At 46.6% G+C, this 14449-nt stretch overlaps 1 protein-coding gene and 1 long non-coding RNA gene across 3 annotated transcripts; one reads left to right on the top strand and one right to left on the bottom strand.

Moving 5' to 3' along the window:
* Nucleotides 1-14380, top strand: LOC129604731 (uncharacterized). 2 transcript variants are annotated; one of them, XR_008695910.1, is made up of 4 exons: nucleotides 1-50; nucleotides 1652-1731; nucleotides 13467-13663; nucleotides 13792-14380. It is a non-coding gene; the product is annotated as an uncharacterized LOC129604731 (long non-coding RNA). The 2 variants fall into 2 exon arrangements; XR_008695911.1 differs by lacking the exons at nucleotides 1-50; nucleotides 1652-1731 and adding an exon at nucleotides 12617-12732 and having other exon boundaries at nucleotides 13792-14377.
* mtnr1c (melatonin receptor 1C) lies at nucleotides 3500-12579 on the bottom strand. The gene is made up of 2 exons (XM_029165086.3): nucleotides 12146-12579; nucleotides 3500-7461 (listed from the first exon to the last, which is right to left on the bottom strand). The coding sequence occupies exons 1-2, from the start codon at nucleotides 12330-12332 to the stop codon at nucleotides 6596-6598; spliced, it is 1053 nt and encodes a 350-aa protein (XP_029020919.1). The 5' UTR covers nucleotides 12333-12579; the 3' UTR covers nucleotides 3500-6595.
* Nucleotides 14381-14449: the final 69 nt, after the last annotated feature.

The raw sequence follows: 14449 nt of genomic DNA, 5'->3' as shown, positions 1-14449 counted from the left end.
TTTAAACAAAGTAAAAGCGGAAGAATAATCAAGTACTAAATGTAGTCGACGTAAGTATAAATAGCTACGTTCATTAGTCAGTATGCATGCATTCAAGCACAGAATAATTAGCATGCAAAGTGAAGTTTACAGGGTGTTTAAATTGTACAAATTAATGAATAGTTTTATTTGGTCGTGTTAGTTAATTAAGTATTTATTTTCGTTAAATGATAAAATGATTTAAGTCTTTGGCATTAGTGAATTGTTGTTGTCAACCTGTCATGCTTTAGTGAGTCCTAAACAGCAGAACATAACCATTGTTAATGCTGTTAGTAATATTTGTCATGACGCATCATCAAATAGCTTCTGAAAGAGAAAGACCTGAAATGACCTTAATGTGTTTACTAATATGTCCTAAAATGTTTTTTTAAGAGCAAGAAAACTAATTTGATGGTCAGGAAGCTTTGCATGCCCGCGCCCACACAGTTTAACGATGGAGTCACACTAAAATTTGCCTGAGGTCCAAATGTCACCCCTTTTAAACAGATGTTGATGAAAAATGAAAGAAGACATTCCTCACAAATGTTGACAGCAAAAACCGAGTCCTTAACTGTCTGTTTAAACATTTCCATGTGCGTAAATACTCGCAGGCTTTCAGGTGAGGATATCCGAAAGCTCAGTCATTCCAACTGGACTTCATCAGCATGATGAATGATGAATAGCTTAAGAAATGGAAAGTCCAGCTAGTATGGGTCAGTAATGATCATCCCTAATGGTTGAAGATTCATCAACACTTATGGAACATTTAATCTTTCATCCATTTTGGAAAAATGTGTGCAACATTAATGATGCCATTTTACATTGATGTTTTATTTGTTTTACAGTCACTCAGTATCATTGAATGATGTCATTGTTACGGTTCATTATATTGCAGGCTGTGACTGTGATGGATATTTCTTGATTTTATTATTTTATTTTATTTTATTACTCGTTGGCTACAAATAGACATATTAATGTACTTTCTATTCCTGCCACCAGGCTCCAAGAAAGAAGCAAACAGAAGATGGATTTAAATAAATAAGTTCATTATTCATGGCTAATTTATTGCATTCCTAAATAAGTCACGTCTTTGGTGACAGAGGAGGACATGACATAGCCTCTGCTTCCTCAGTGGCTATACATGCACCATGCATGTGTACAGCATCTGCTTGTGCATCCCACGTTCCTGAGTAGAGTGACGTTGTACTTCTTTAACAAAATCAAACATGCTTCGGAGTGTGTGCATTAAGTGGATGTACTTGCTGCATTTGGGTGGAAATCTCCCAGGCTGAGTGTCAAGGAGTTGTACTTTCTGCTCCAGTTGGCTTTGTTCAGTGGTCCCCTGCTCAGCATGTTGTCTAAAACACGTCTCATTTGAAAAGATGAAAATCAGCCAGGCACAACCACTGAGAACAATCCACTGATACATAGACTGTGTCCGTTCACACTAAGCATTGTATTTTACAGATACTACAGCGTAGCTGGACTATTCATAAAATCATTGAAGGTGTAAATCTAAAAAAAAGTGTTAACTCAGGAGGTGGATAAACTAATAGTTGCTGTAAAACTGGGTTCTAGTTCGGACAGACTGCAAGACATCTGGTTCTTGACACCACCTCTGTTTTTTACGCAGATGTGGTTCGATCTTGTCTCTGAAACCACTGTACATCTTAAGGCAGCTGAAAGGAGGCTCAGCATCGTCCCTCTACACAGGTACCGTTTATGAAAATGACTCAAAAGGTACCTCTGGAGATGTGAATGTGCGTATTAATAAAAAAAATTAAAAAGAAAAATGTGCAGGGCAGCCTGTTATCTGCTAATTTACAAATAGTGCTGAGTGATATTTAGAATGTTGTTTACCATTATTGTGAAATAAAAATAAACATCAACACATCTTAAACTGAACACAATAAAATAATAGTAAAGTTCTGTTAATCTGTTTATTTTAAATAAAAATGTTTTTAGCTCCAAACTGGGTCAACGTCAGCCTCTGAGACTGGGGCACACACAGGCTGAATGATTACAATCAGACTGATTATTCTGTCAAAATGTGCTACAACCCACATGCATGCAGCTGTTTCTGTAATTGTAGCAATAATTGCAAAATAAACAGTGACCTTTGTTTATAAACAGGCCACCAGTAATGAAATCTCAAATCTCAAAATTGCATCCGTCCATTTCACCGGAGCCGTGTTTTCTCTGGAAAGAGATGCAAAACTAAAATTAATTTGGGTTTATTGTAGTGAGCTTTGGGGAATAGATCGCTGGCTGCACATGTTCACTCCGTTATGGTTGGATTAGGACTTTAATAAAACAACAGTTCCTAAAATAGAAGCCCGGCGAACGTTGTGTACTCAGCAGAATCGTCGTGTATAGATCTGGATGAGAGGTTTTCAATTGGAAGTTCAATATTCCGTTGTCCTTCCTTATGCCTCCCGACCTCTGACCTTTGGGAAGTATTTCCCATGGCGCTCTCTGTGTCTCTCCTAGCAATGCCTTTTGCATTCCACATGTCAACACTGCTCTGTGTCAAACACGAGGCAGCCCGCACACCACACCTGTTGTTTTGACCAAGCGACACAGTGTCCTTCAGAAAGTATGTGGGGTATCGTAACAGGAAACCGTTACACGAAGGGAAGTTTCCATTAAAACAAGACCAACAATAACCCTCAATTACGTCGGTTCAATGCTGTTTATACCCTTGTTTAGTTCACAGAGGCTTGTCCTAACTTTATATTAGTAGTCAATCAGCCTTTCTGTGCACAACAGCCAAATACTGTAGTTTTCCTTGTCCTAATAAGTATTTTGTCTTTTGTCTAGTAGTACCAAACCTTGGAAATACAAATACTAATAATAATGTAAACACAGGGGCATATAATTGTCTTTACAGTTGTAAATTGAAATGAACAGTATTAAAAACAGTACTTCCTTCCTGACAATCAACACGTCTATGGCATCGTACATTTAATTAACTTTACAAAGATTTAACTCAACAAACATACAAAAATATAAAATTATAAAAATATAAAATTATTCAAACCTAAAATATTTTTAAAAAAGTAATACATGTGTTTGTTTTTTTCCTTCCTCCATCAATGCCCTCATCACCCATGGGACTCCTAGTTTGTGAGTCACTGAATTGTTGAACTGTAAATAAAGAACACTGTAAAAAGTAGTTAGCTTAATTAAATATCATCAAAATAAATCACAGAAATACTCACCTCTCACAAAATGTCTCCTTACTAGCTTCAGATTAATTTATACTGAACTCAACATGTTTTTATTAATACATCTATTATATTTCAACCAAAAGAGAAATTTAAAGTTTCTAGTAAATACTTTATTACTTTTCTATTACTTTATTTCCCGTCAAACTAAAATTTAATTACAATCGTTTTCATCTCCAGCCACATGTTCGCTGACCTGCAGTGACCAAGTTATATCAACCTATTCAATCCAGTTTAAATACTGTACATTCACATGACACAGAAGCTTTTTCCTTTATTGTTGCATAACTACAGTATGATCAGCAGTCTTACAGAAGAACGATATATTGAACTGATAATAGGTATTTTATAAAAGGCTGAACTGTTCCATGCAGCTGGATGTTGTTCCTTTTAGCCTGTGTACTTCCTTGGTAGCGCGGCACGCTAGACGTGGAAACATTTAGTCAAGTAGAAATAACTGGAGTTCAAAAATTCAGCCATAATCGCCTCAGCAGTACATGAGTCAGTCAAGAATCATCATCATGACCTTGCTTCCACTGGCTCTTCTGGACCCACCACACCTAAAGCCTCCTGGTAGTGTTGCAACCCCCAGCCCATCGGGCCATGTAGGAACACATCATATGCATGAGTTCACAGGCAGTGCTAAACCTGATGCACAAACCCATTAGGAGACTTGCTATTGTGGCAGCAGGCCCACAGTGAGACCCTACCGCTGTAAAACGCAGCGATGTGCGAGAACTGTAGAAATTCCTCTGTGCAGAGAGGAGAAAAACCATCACGTCATGGTAGCGCTGGGCCATATAACGCCTCGCTGCTCATCCGTTTTGTGTTGGGACTGCGTTCGCGGCAGGGTTCTGCTGTTGTGGAAATAATCTTTATCTCCCACAAATGGGAATTTGTTTCTGTGAGGCCTCTCCTGTTCACATGCAACAAGGCAGGGAAGGAAATTAGCAAGTAAATACCCGGCTGTGAGAGAAGCGTGAAACCACGTCCTCAGACAACCTCCAGTTGTGACTACATCTTGCTCCCCTGTGCAAACAGAGCAATAAATGCTCTTTGACTCAGTGAACAGTAAAAGAACCACAGCATGTCATATTAATTAACAAAAAACATCAGGATACCTTCTTTATATCACATATCTGGAAAAATACATAAAATTGATCATTTTAAGTAACCTAGTGTGAGGTGTGAATATGAAGCAGGTGATGTGTCAGTGGCCCAATGCTCAGACGTATGTGAGATTAGCAGCATAAAGTCAGACTTTATGATGGATCCTATAGGGCACCGCTAGATCGCGGCGTCCTTGAACATGGGCGCAATAAAACCGTCACTGTAAGCTACTGTTGTTGTAAACCACGGGCAAATGACACGCTGTGTGTGCCACTAGTCACTCAGCTACTCAGCCTCCACTATGATTTATTTATTCACTGGACAAAAAGAGTCCGTTGTGTTAATACAATACATCATGTGAAAATGGAAATGATGATTTTAAGGCTATGTGAACGTGCTGACATGATTTAGCTGAAGCTGGGAGGCCTTCGTTGAAATTACTGCCTATAGAGAGGCACTGTGTGTTTTCTAACAGAAAAAAACATGCAGCTGCAGTTTGACTTGTTTTGGTGTTGCCGCAAATTGGCGTTTTTGGTTTTTGGATGAAACAAACCCGGCACAAAGTGCTAATAAAAGCTTCAGACATGCCGGTGCACCAGCCCGTCCCTGGCCGCCTAACGCGTCAGGATGCTATCGATCGCTCGGCAGGAAAGTTAAAAAGCCAAATGCATTTCCCCAAATGTCAAAGCGTTCTTCAGATGCCTCAAAGTGCGCGAATAAAGTGCAGGTGAACGCGGAAGGCGAGAGGAGGTAGCAGAGCACTGACCCCTCCATTAGTCTGTGACTCTTTGCTGTGCTGAAGCCAAACACTGTCATCTTCCCTCGAGCCGCTCAGCCACTCATCTGTGTCTGACCTTGCGCTGGCATGTGGGTCGCCTCGTCCCTTCTGCATCGGAGACGCGGCTCCAGAGGCCGCGAGCGGAGCCGCTCTGCAGCCCGGTGACAGTCTGAGCCCGGATTCACGTCGCATCGCTGTTTGTGCATCTTCCATCACACGCCGAGGCTTTAATTCGTCAGAAGGCCGCGGCACAGCAGAATACAAAAATCAGACGATGAATGTGGAAATTTGAAACGCGATAAGAATATTTAGACTTAAAAATGTGGCTTCAATGTCTTCAGTGCTCTAGTAACAGCGCATCATATCAGGGCCGTGTCATAATGACATCTCGGAGCCTTCCTGTGAGGTGAACCACTCAGAGTTTATTTGCTGGTTGGGAGTTACGCTGGGAGGCTGTCAGAGCTCATCTCAGCCAGGGTGACATGCGCTCAGGCACACTTGCACTATCACGAAATTACATTTCTGGCCCCTGTTGCATATCGTGTCCTCCAGGCATTTCATAAACAGGGAGGCTGGTTTTGTTTTTATCTCTTCTCCCTCCTTCTATAATTTTCTCAAATACCTAAATCATTCAGGGCCTGAAAGCGAGCACTTGGGGGCTCTAAGCGTTCAAGGCCCAGTGCATCTGCTGTGAAAAGGCAGCTTTGTTCATTAGAAGAAGTCAATGAGGGAATTTAGCTTTACAAACAACAAGGTATGTCTTTTTCCATTAAAGCAGAAGCCAGTTAGAGGGCAAACGCTCCCACAGTCTTCCCAGTGTGCTCTGTGAGGGCAGCACTGCTCAGAAGACAAGCCTGCGGCGGCGAGACAGCATCCTGGTGAAATAATTCAGCCTACGCTCCCAGCGAGGACGAGACACTCATACGCCAACTATGGCTCTAATATAGTGCTCAAACTTCACCAGAGCTCAGGCTGCAGCTTCCAGAAGCGGCACATACCTCAATCCTTAATGTATTCAATCACCAAAACCCCGGCAATATCGTTTAATCCTTCCAAATTCACACAAGAATGTAATAAGAAGGCTGCATCTAAACTTAGATTTAATGGTTCCACTCAAAGGAAACAACAAACCTTTAGGCTTTTTCATTACTTGCTGGAACCTAAAACACCCAAAAGACACATTGGCAACAGAATAAAATGTTGTTTTAATTTATTTCCGCTGTGTCGCTGATGTGCCCATATTCAGAAACTGTGTGAGCGGACATTATTCATCCTCGTGCACGTGACGCGCACGCTCTGCCGTGTGACCGTGAGTGAAGCCGGTTAGCGGATGCGCTAACGGTGCAGCCGCTCTGTCTGGCGCTAATGTAGCGACACCGTCTCACGGACCGCCACAGGTCCTCTCTTTTCATGGCACACGTCTTTGTGGAAAGGCACCGAGTGGCTCGCGGCGCACGCGCGTTCAAACATTTATCTCGGCCATGTTGTTGTTGGTGAACGCCGGCGACGGCTTGCTCTTCAGGCCCTCGGTAGCGCACCTGGAGGTCTCCACCAGGAGCAGGCGCGGGATGCAGAGGCCCAGGAGGATCGTCTTGTACTCTTTGCGGAAGTTTTGGTTCAGCAGGCCGTAGATGATGGCGTTGAGGCAGCTGTTGAAGTACGCCATGAAATAACTGGTGACGAAGAGCCACTCGGGGATGTTGGGCGCCACTTTCACAGGGTTTATGGCCACAGCCAGGCCGATGAGGTTCAGCGGCGCCCAGCACACGGCGAACAACACGAACACCATGAACATGGTGAGGAAGTTCCTCACGTCGCTCGGCATCAGCTTGGTCCTTTGCTCCGGTTTGACCCGGTGTTTCACCTGAATCACCAGGACCCATATCCTCATGTAGCAGTAGGACACCACCAGCAGGGGGATCAGGAAGTGGACCACCACCACCGAGACGGTGTAGTAGGAGCTGACGGTCTGGGCAAACGTGCAGGAGTAGACGCGGGGGTCGTACTGCAGCGAGCCCACGAAGAAGTTGGGCACGGTGGCGAGGGCGGTGAGCAGCCAGGTGAGGCCCAGGTAGCAGCAGGTGTTCCGCAGGCTGTACAGGCGGTCGTAGTGGAGGCTGTGGCAGATGTAGCAGTAGCGGTTGAGGGCGATGGCCGTGATGTTGAAGATGGAACCGATGACGCTGAGGCCCATGATGAAGCCGCTGGCCTGGCAGTGCAGGTCGCCCATGGTCCAGTCGTCGTGGAAGATGGCGGTGAGGACCAGAGGGTACGGGTACAGCGCCACCACGAGGTCGGCCACCGACAAGCTCACCACGAAGAGGTTGCCTGGAGGAACGAGAGGTCCCACATATCAGATCGCAACCGGTACAATTAAGGCTCACAACTTACTTTGTGCTCTGGGTTAAACTCCTTAAAAGAATCTGGGTCACCGGAAGTACATCTCTGGCCTTCGTCCACAAGAACCACAAACGGGTTGATCAGTAAACATTTGTGCCATAAAATGAAGCACATGCACCCACAGGATGGATCCCATTCTGCACAGATGATCGTGACACATTATGTACCTCTGAGGAAGGACTAGATCGATTCCTAACATAAAACCAGCTACACACAAGCAACAGTAAGAGCAGTGTTTTATTGGGCGTATTGTATCTGTCCCAATAAAATTTTCCAATCATGCGGTTCCTGCTCAAAAACATTCTGGCCTCAGGCAGCAGGCAGTTGAGCACTGAGTTAAACGAAACAAAAGCCAGAACCGGGGGTTGATGTCTGGTGTCCGGTTCCAGCCAAGCCGGTTCCGGTCCTCCCGAGGCCCGAGCTGATGGTGGCGCGACCCCGGATCTGCTCGGACGACATGAATCAGGGAGAAATGACATGTGATGTTGTTACAGCGCGGCCGCTCTGGGTGGGAGAGCGGCGCGATAAATCACACAGCGGGGGCTGTGCCAGATAAGAGCAGGCATTAGCTCCCCATAAAGAGATGCGTCGCGATACAAGAAGCCTGTTGTGTGCTCCCGCTACGATTTGCGAGCATATAAAGACTCGGGTTGAATAAACCGACTTTACACGGCACCATAAACGCATTCGCGCGGCTGAAGCTACTAAGGAAGAGTGAATGGGCGTCCGCGCTGCTGTGGACCCCGTGGGCCTCCTCCTGAAGCTGTAATGGTGAACGGGCCGAGCTGATTGGCAGATCTGATGGAATGGGATTTAAAACATATGCCGGCCATCAGTCCTCGGCGTTCAAAGCCAGGTCTAATCCCGTCGCTACAGGGACAACACGGCTCCAGCGCGTTGTTTAGCAACCGTTCTAATTTAAATTTTCTTGCCTCACTTGAAGTATCAAACAATGCTAAACCCCCCCTGGACTGACTCCTCCACAGCACTTCTGGTCGCCCGTGTCTCCGCGGGCCCCGACGCAGGTGCTCGCAAATGGACAAATTTCAAGCTACTACACAGTGCGAGCCGCCTCTCAAGGCCGCTGAGCTAAAAATAAAAGCGCCCGCCGCCCGTCCTGGAGCCGGCTCGCTGGGCGAGTCTGTCACATTGCATTTGTGACGCTCACGCTGCTCGCAGTGGGCGTCTGTCGTCGTGCTGAGGTTTGAGCCCTCGCTGACATCATGGGGCTCAGTGATATCATGTGCTCTGGCCGGACGGATGGTGGGGGGGTCACCCTCCAGCAGCGCGGCTCGCTGTCACCCCCTTATCAGCAAAGTGATGAGGTAAGCGCCGAAGCACCGCTGAGCGAGGCCAGATGACTGTCTGAGGTTCGCTGGGATCCATTAGCGAAACACCGGACGAAGCTTTACCTCTCCTCGGCTTCATTACCCCAACTGGCTGCCGCTCAAACAACAGCTGGATCGCTATGCGGTGGAGCCTGCCCACATCTTTGGGAGCTATTATTACCAACAAGTGCGTTGCATGGAGCTGAGCCCCGGTGCTGATTGGTTCCAGGCCGGCGAGGGACAGCTGCCTCGGAGCCCTCACGACTCTGTGACGATGGGAACCTCCAGTCTCTCGCTGTCAGTCGAGTGAGGCGCTGCCTCAAATCAGCCCGTTCTCCGCTTTAAAGCGTCCCCTGGGAGCCGGGCGACGACTCCGCTCATCCCCCTCTTCATCTGTCACACGCAACGTTTTTCGGGCTAACGCGGCATAAATTGAAACCATATAGTAGAAAAACAACGCTCGGCTCTTAAACAGAACAAGACATTTGGATTCAGCGTATTTATGTTTCACCGTCACCGCCAACCCCCCTCCACAAATAAACCATGAGTACATTATTACAGCCTCAGTACACAAATACCTATGCACGATGCAGGCCGGCTGAACCATTCTGAACACTAGGATTGAAGAAATTGGAAATAAATGGAGAGCTCGCCATTATCTACATCCCACCACTGGAAACGGGAAAACCTCCACGTTGACTCACCCCGGCCGCATTCATGCACCTTCTGAGGAGAAGATAAACACGACGTGTAGGAGCGCTTGAATCCAGCCGAATGTCAACAGCACGAAGGCCTATTACTTCGAGTGCATGTTCCAAATTAGATTACGTTCAACTGAGTCAGTAATGTTATCATGCTCACGCTGGAATAACCTTTTGGCAAGGGCATCAACGCTGATGAATTAGCAGAGACGACTTCATGAAGTCATGTTCGAGGGGCCAGAGAAGGACTTCTAAGAAGTTTAACGTTAATCTGACTCGAGTTGCCTTTTGGTGGTGCAGCCCGCGATGAACTGGGCCCAAAACATCACCGCTTGTCAGTCACGGTCCCCGAAACGCGGCCGACAGGACGGGAGGGAGTTTGGCCCAGATTAGATGCAATGCAAACATCAGCCCGTGTCCGTCTTCCCCATACGCGCTCCTACCAGATGATCCCAGTCTGCTCGCGTCCCACCTCCGCACTTGGGCCGCATCGATTCTCTAAATGTCACGCGCCGGTGTTTCCGTCTGGGGAGAAAGCCGCGTGTAATGCGGCGTGCTAAGCGACGCTCCCCATGGATCCGCGCTGCCAATTCAAATTGGCTCCTGCTTTGAGTCAGCAGGTCCACTGACTCGATTAAGCCTCCGCCGGACACTCGAGTGCTTTTCGGGTTTATTCATGAAAGTAGAGTCACCGGATTCAGTGCATGAAAATTCAAGCGGGTCCACTCCCCGTGACCCCCTCCCCGCCCAGCTCACACACCGAGGCACAGGCTGCACGCACGGCCCCGGCCCTTCATCCTATCCCCGGTTCGCTCCTCTTCATCCTTTACTTTCTCTCTTCCTCGTGTGACTAATCCCAGTGGGAAACTCTAGTGTAACACCCAGCGGCAGTTGTAAAATGTAGTGTCAAGCAGCCGCTGATTAGATCCTCCCTGCGCTGGCTCAGCCGACAGGACCTTGATACATACATACGAATGAATGGTACGGTCCAATTCTACACTAATTACATAAATATAAAAGCAAACACTTATATACTGGCATCTGTTCTGTATGTGTGTGTTGGGGTGGAGGAGGGGCACACGAAGCAAAGAGGAGCAGGTAATGAAGTATTTGAATATATTATAACATCTGCAAAACGCTTTCACTGAATTCTACCGTGTGTGGGACACAGTAGGTTCAGCTCAGAGACGACCCATCTATCACAGAACCAGTAAACTACTACAGTTGTTCTTAATCCTCAGCCGACCCCCTGACGTCCTTCTGGAGAATTTAAAGTATTAAACATTCATACAAAACGAGCCCAAGCCTATAAATAGCTCCGTACGAACAGAGGAAATATTGTTGATAGGATGATGCTAAAAAACAACTCCAGTCGACTGAGAATGCTCTTGGAAATGAGACGGAGGACACTTTCATTTCCTGTGGCGTCTCAGGTTTCTGCTGATGGCCGGGGACACGAGATGCGCCTTCACCCACCGCGCTAGCGTGAGGAAGACTTGGGTGCAGGCCCTTCGCTCCTGCCCTCTTGTTTGAGACCAGTCGGCTGTGTCGTTCCTGCTCCGGATAATCAAATTATTGTTCGGGATCCTGGACCCCCCCCCCCCAAAACTGCGTCCGGTCGGTGAACGGGGGAGCTCTCTGTTACGCAACGCGCCCGAGATTGTCATTAACAGCTCATTCTCTTTTCATTTCTCACACATCACGGCGCATTGTGCACCATGTTGTGATCAGTGAGCGGTGACTTTTTGATGGTGACGCGCTTGATCTCAAGGACCTTTCGGTTCAAATGTTCTGCCCAGTTCCTCCGCTTTGAGGCTCCCACCCAGCGCTCTGCCCTGTTCAGAGGTGATTACATGCAGTTAATGAGCAATCTGCAGTGTGATTTTTATCACATTATAATAATAGTCTGAACAAATTATTTAGTTGCTGGATGAATAAAAGACTCAAGGGCTCTGCAAACAAAACTTTATCAACACCTGTCTGAGACACAAAAAAAAAACATGGACGATGAATGAGGACGACATATTTGCCAAGAAGAAAAACTGGCATTAAGATAACCATGACAAACATCTCCCTCGCCTTCATGCTGCTGTCAGGCCACATCGAGTCTGTCCAAATGTGTCTAACATAAAATCCGTACAAAAGGACGCAGAAGCAATGTGACAGTCTGCCGCCGTGGCTCCATAGGTCCTGCTATGACGAGGGACGTGATTTATCTGGGCTGGAGACACCAAGGATGAAGCCAGATGGAGGGAAGAGGGCGTTATTATTTATGAAGAGATATGAAGGCAGTCTGGCGCGGCTGCGGAGACTCCATCACACTGTGACAGGAGGCTCCCTTCAGATAGCAGCCTGATTGTCCAAGCCAGAGGTCACACGCCACACGTTATATGACATAATACCAGATATGAATGAAGAGGCGGGGGAGCAGGACACCCATCATTCAGGTCACGGAGTTATTCTTCCACTTGGCTCAACGCATGTAAATAATTGAAAGAGTTTTAAACACAAATGTCCTTTTCTTCCCGTTCTGCAGTTTCTCGTTTAGACCCATTTTAAAAGCCCCTTTTTAAAGCCTCTCACCTGCGTTCCTGAGTTTTTTGTTCCTATACACGGACAGGATGACGAGGACGTTGCCCAGGATGTCTACGACGATGGTGAAGATCAGCACGCTGGCCAGCGCAGTGGACGCTCCGCCGGAGGAAGCGCGCGCTCCGCGGTCGCTGTCGTTCCTGGACAAACAGTTCGACCCGTTCGCCTCCAGATCCATGTCCCCTCAGGGTGCAGCGCTCATGGTGGGAATCCTCCGGCGTCCAGTGGAGCAAAAAAAGTCCAGCGCTTTACTGGAGGGAGTCTCGAACTTCTTCATACCCCTCCTTCTGCGGAGAGGCAGCAGGAGCACACGAACCATGGCGGCTTTATGCACTTTACGCACGCAGGGGAAATCGAATAAGTTAATTTGTAAGGTGATAAAGATGCCAGAAGCTCGTGTTTCACTGACGTGCGTCCTCTACCAGTCTCCTTGCGCGCCGCTCCATTCTGCGAGGAGAGCGCGGCTCGCGTACTGTGGCATGTGAGCGCGCTCCTGTGCGTAATGGAAATGTGAGGATGCGGAGCGCATGCAGGGCAAAGGAGCAGCGTCCGAGGAGCGTGGCAAAAACTGCCCGTGGGTAGGTGGAGGTGGAGGGGGAAGCGCCGGGATGCTTAGAGATTCAAAATATTACACGTTTAGAGATTTTTAATTGTGAGGTGACGCAAAACTTTGAGTCTTTGAGCTCCGTTTTCTGTATCAGTCTCGTTAAATTACAGCGGGGCATCTACAGTATTTGGGCGGTACAAAAGTAGTCCAGGCTGTTTTAATTGGTTGACAACAGCAGCCATCAGCAAGTTGCTTTGCTTTGTCACTGGAGCCAAGTCAGCGTCTCGTGTGCGTGGAAATAGCGCCTTCACGCGTCCCACGGAGACATAATCACACAAGTAGAAGCCGTTAATGTTTTATAACTGAGAACATATTGTAAATTGTGCGTCGGCGGAATTAAGTTAAGCATTAAGTCAAGCAGCGCCTAAATCACAAACCCCAGGCTTTTAAATACTACATAAAACATACGCAAGACGTCTCACACTGTTAAATTAGCACATTGCTTTAAATTATCTTACATGATGAATTGTTATGGCTTTTCCATCCTCTTAAACCCAAAATATCCACCTTATTTATCACAGACTAATTAAAATAAGAGAAATTGGCTCATACTGTGGGAACATAACTCAAATTATCAGATGATTAATTTTTTCTGAACAGATAAAATTACGTGTGATTATATTTTTGTTTTGTTTGATGATGTGTAATGAATTCACAGTGAGACAATAAATGTAAAACATGTCTTGTGTTTGTGTCTATTTTCAGATGTTGCAGGTGTTGATTCGGTCTCTATGGTTTCATCCAGTTTCCCATTGATTTCATTTCATTAAATCCCCCATTTGTCAGAAAGAGTCATTTTTAGAAGCGATAGGTGTCAGGACATCGCGGAAGTCTAGAGACAAACCCTTGTTGCGTTCCTCCATGAAGAGGAACAGAGTGAGGCTCAGTCTGGGCTGGAGAAGGTAATGGCATACACACCTACAGGGAGGAGGGCGCGGTCTAAATATCACACGCTGACTAATCACAAAGTGCACATGCAGGCGCACGTTCCTGCTGATGCCAATGTCACATTTGTACAAATTCCCTCCAGATCGTCACGCGTCCAATCGTTGCTGGGCTAACGAGGCATCCTTTCAACAAACGTTTGTCGTTCATTGTGCACAGCTTGGTAACCAGCACATTACCTGCAAACATCTGGGAGTCTAATCCAGACCCAACGTGACCAACAGGCCACCGTCACTGGCTTTGAGCCCGTGCGACGACCGACTCCACGCTCTGCATAACGTATTGTCCTATTGAGATTCTCCGGGCGCTCGCTGAAGTCATCTTATTGTTGATGTGACGCCGAGTCCTGAGCACCTCTCCATCAGTCGGTGACTAAACTCCACACAGGACAGTTAGAATCAGGAGGAGGAACGACGTGGATCTAGAAACAGGCAGGTTTTCAGCCACACTAATGGACCCAGCCTGCTTTGCCTGTGAGATGTTCCAGATTTATCATTCCATATATAACACATGAAAGATCTGTTTCAGGTCCTGGCTTGTGCTAAATCACTGCAGATCTAACGAGGAGGCTTTAGCTTTGAGCTGATGCAGCTTCTCCGCAGGCAATGAGATCAAATCTAAAAGGACATGACATTTTTATTAAGTCTAATGTCTTTATCTTGCATTCCAGCTGTGACAGGAAGATGGAGCCGCCACGTTGGCCATGTACGGTAAGTTGGAGAGCAGAACTGTTTAATGAAATT

Source organism: Betta splendens, chromosome 10, assembly GCF_900634795.4.
Source record: "Betta splendens chromosome 10, fBetSpl5.4, whole genome shotgun sequence".
Lineage (NCBI taxonomy): Eukaryota > Metazoa > Chordata > Actinopteri > Anabantiformes > Osphronemidae > Betta > Betta splendens.
The sequence above is the reverse complement of the archived record's forward strand: the minus strand, read 5'-3'. Positions and strand labels throughout refer to the sequence as shown.

Coding starts and splice junctions, on each gene's coding strand:
- mtnr1c (XM_029165086.3), bottom strand. CDS start 12,332: ATGGATCTGGAGGCGAACGGGTCGAACTGTTTGTCCAGGAACGACAGC. Junction 7,462..12,145: donor CAAAAAACTCAGGAACGCAG/GTGAGAGGCTTT, acceptor TCGTTCCTCCAG/GCAACCTCTTCGTGGTGAGC.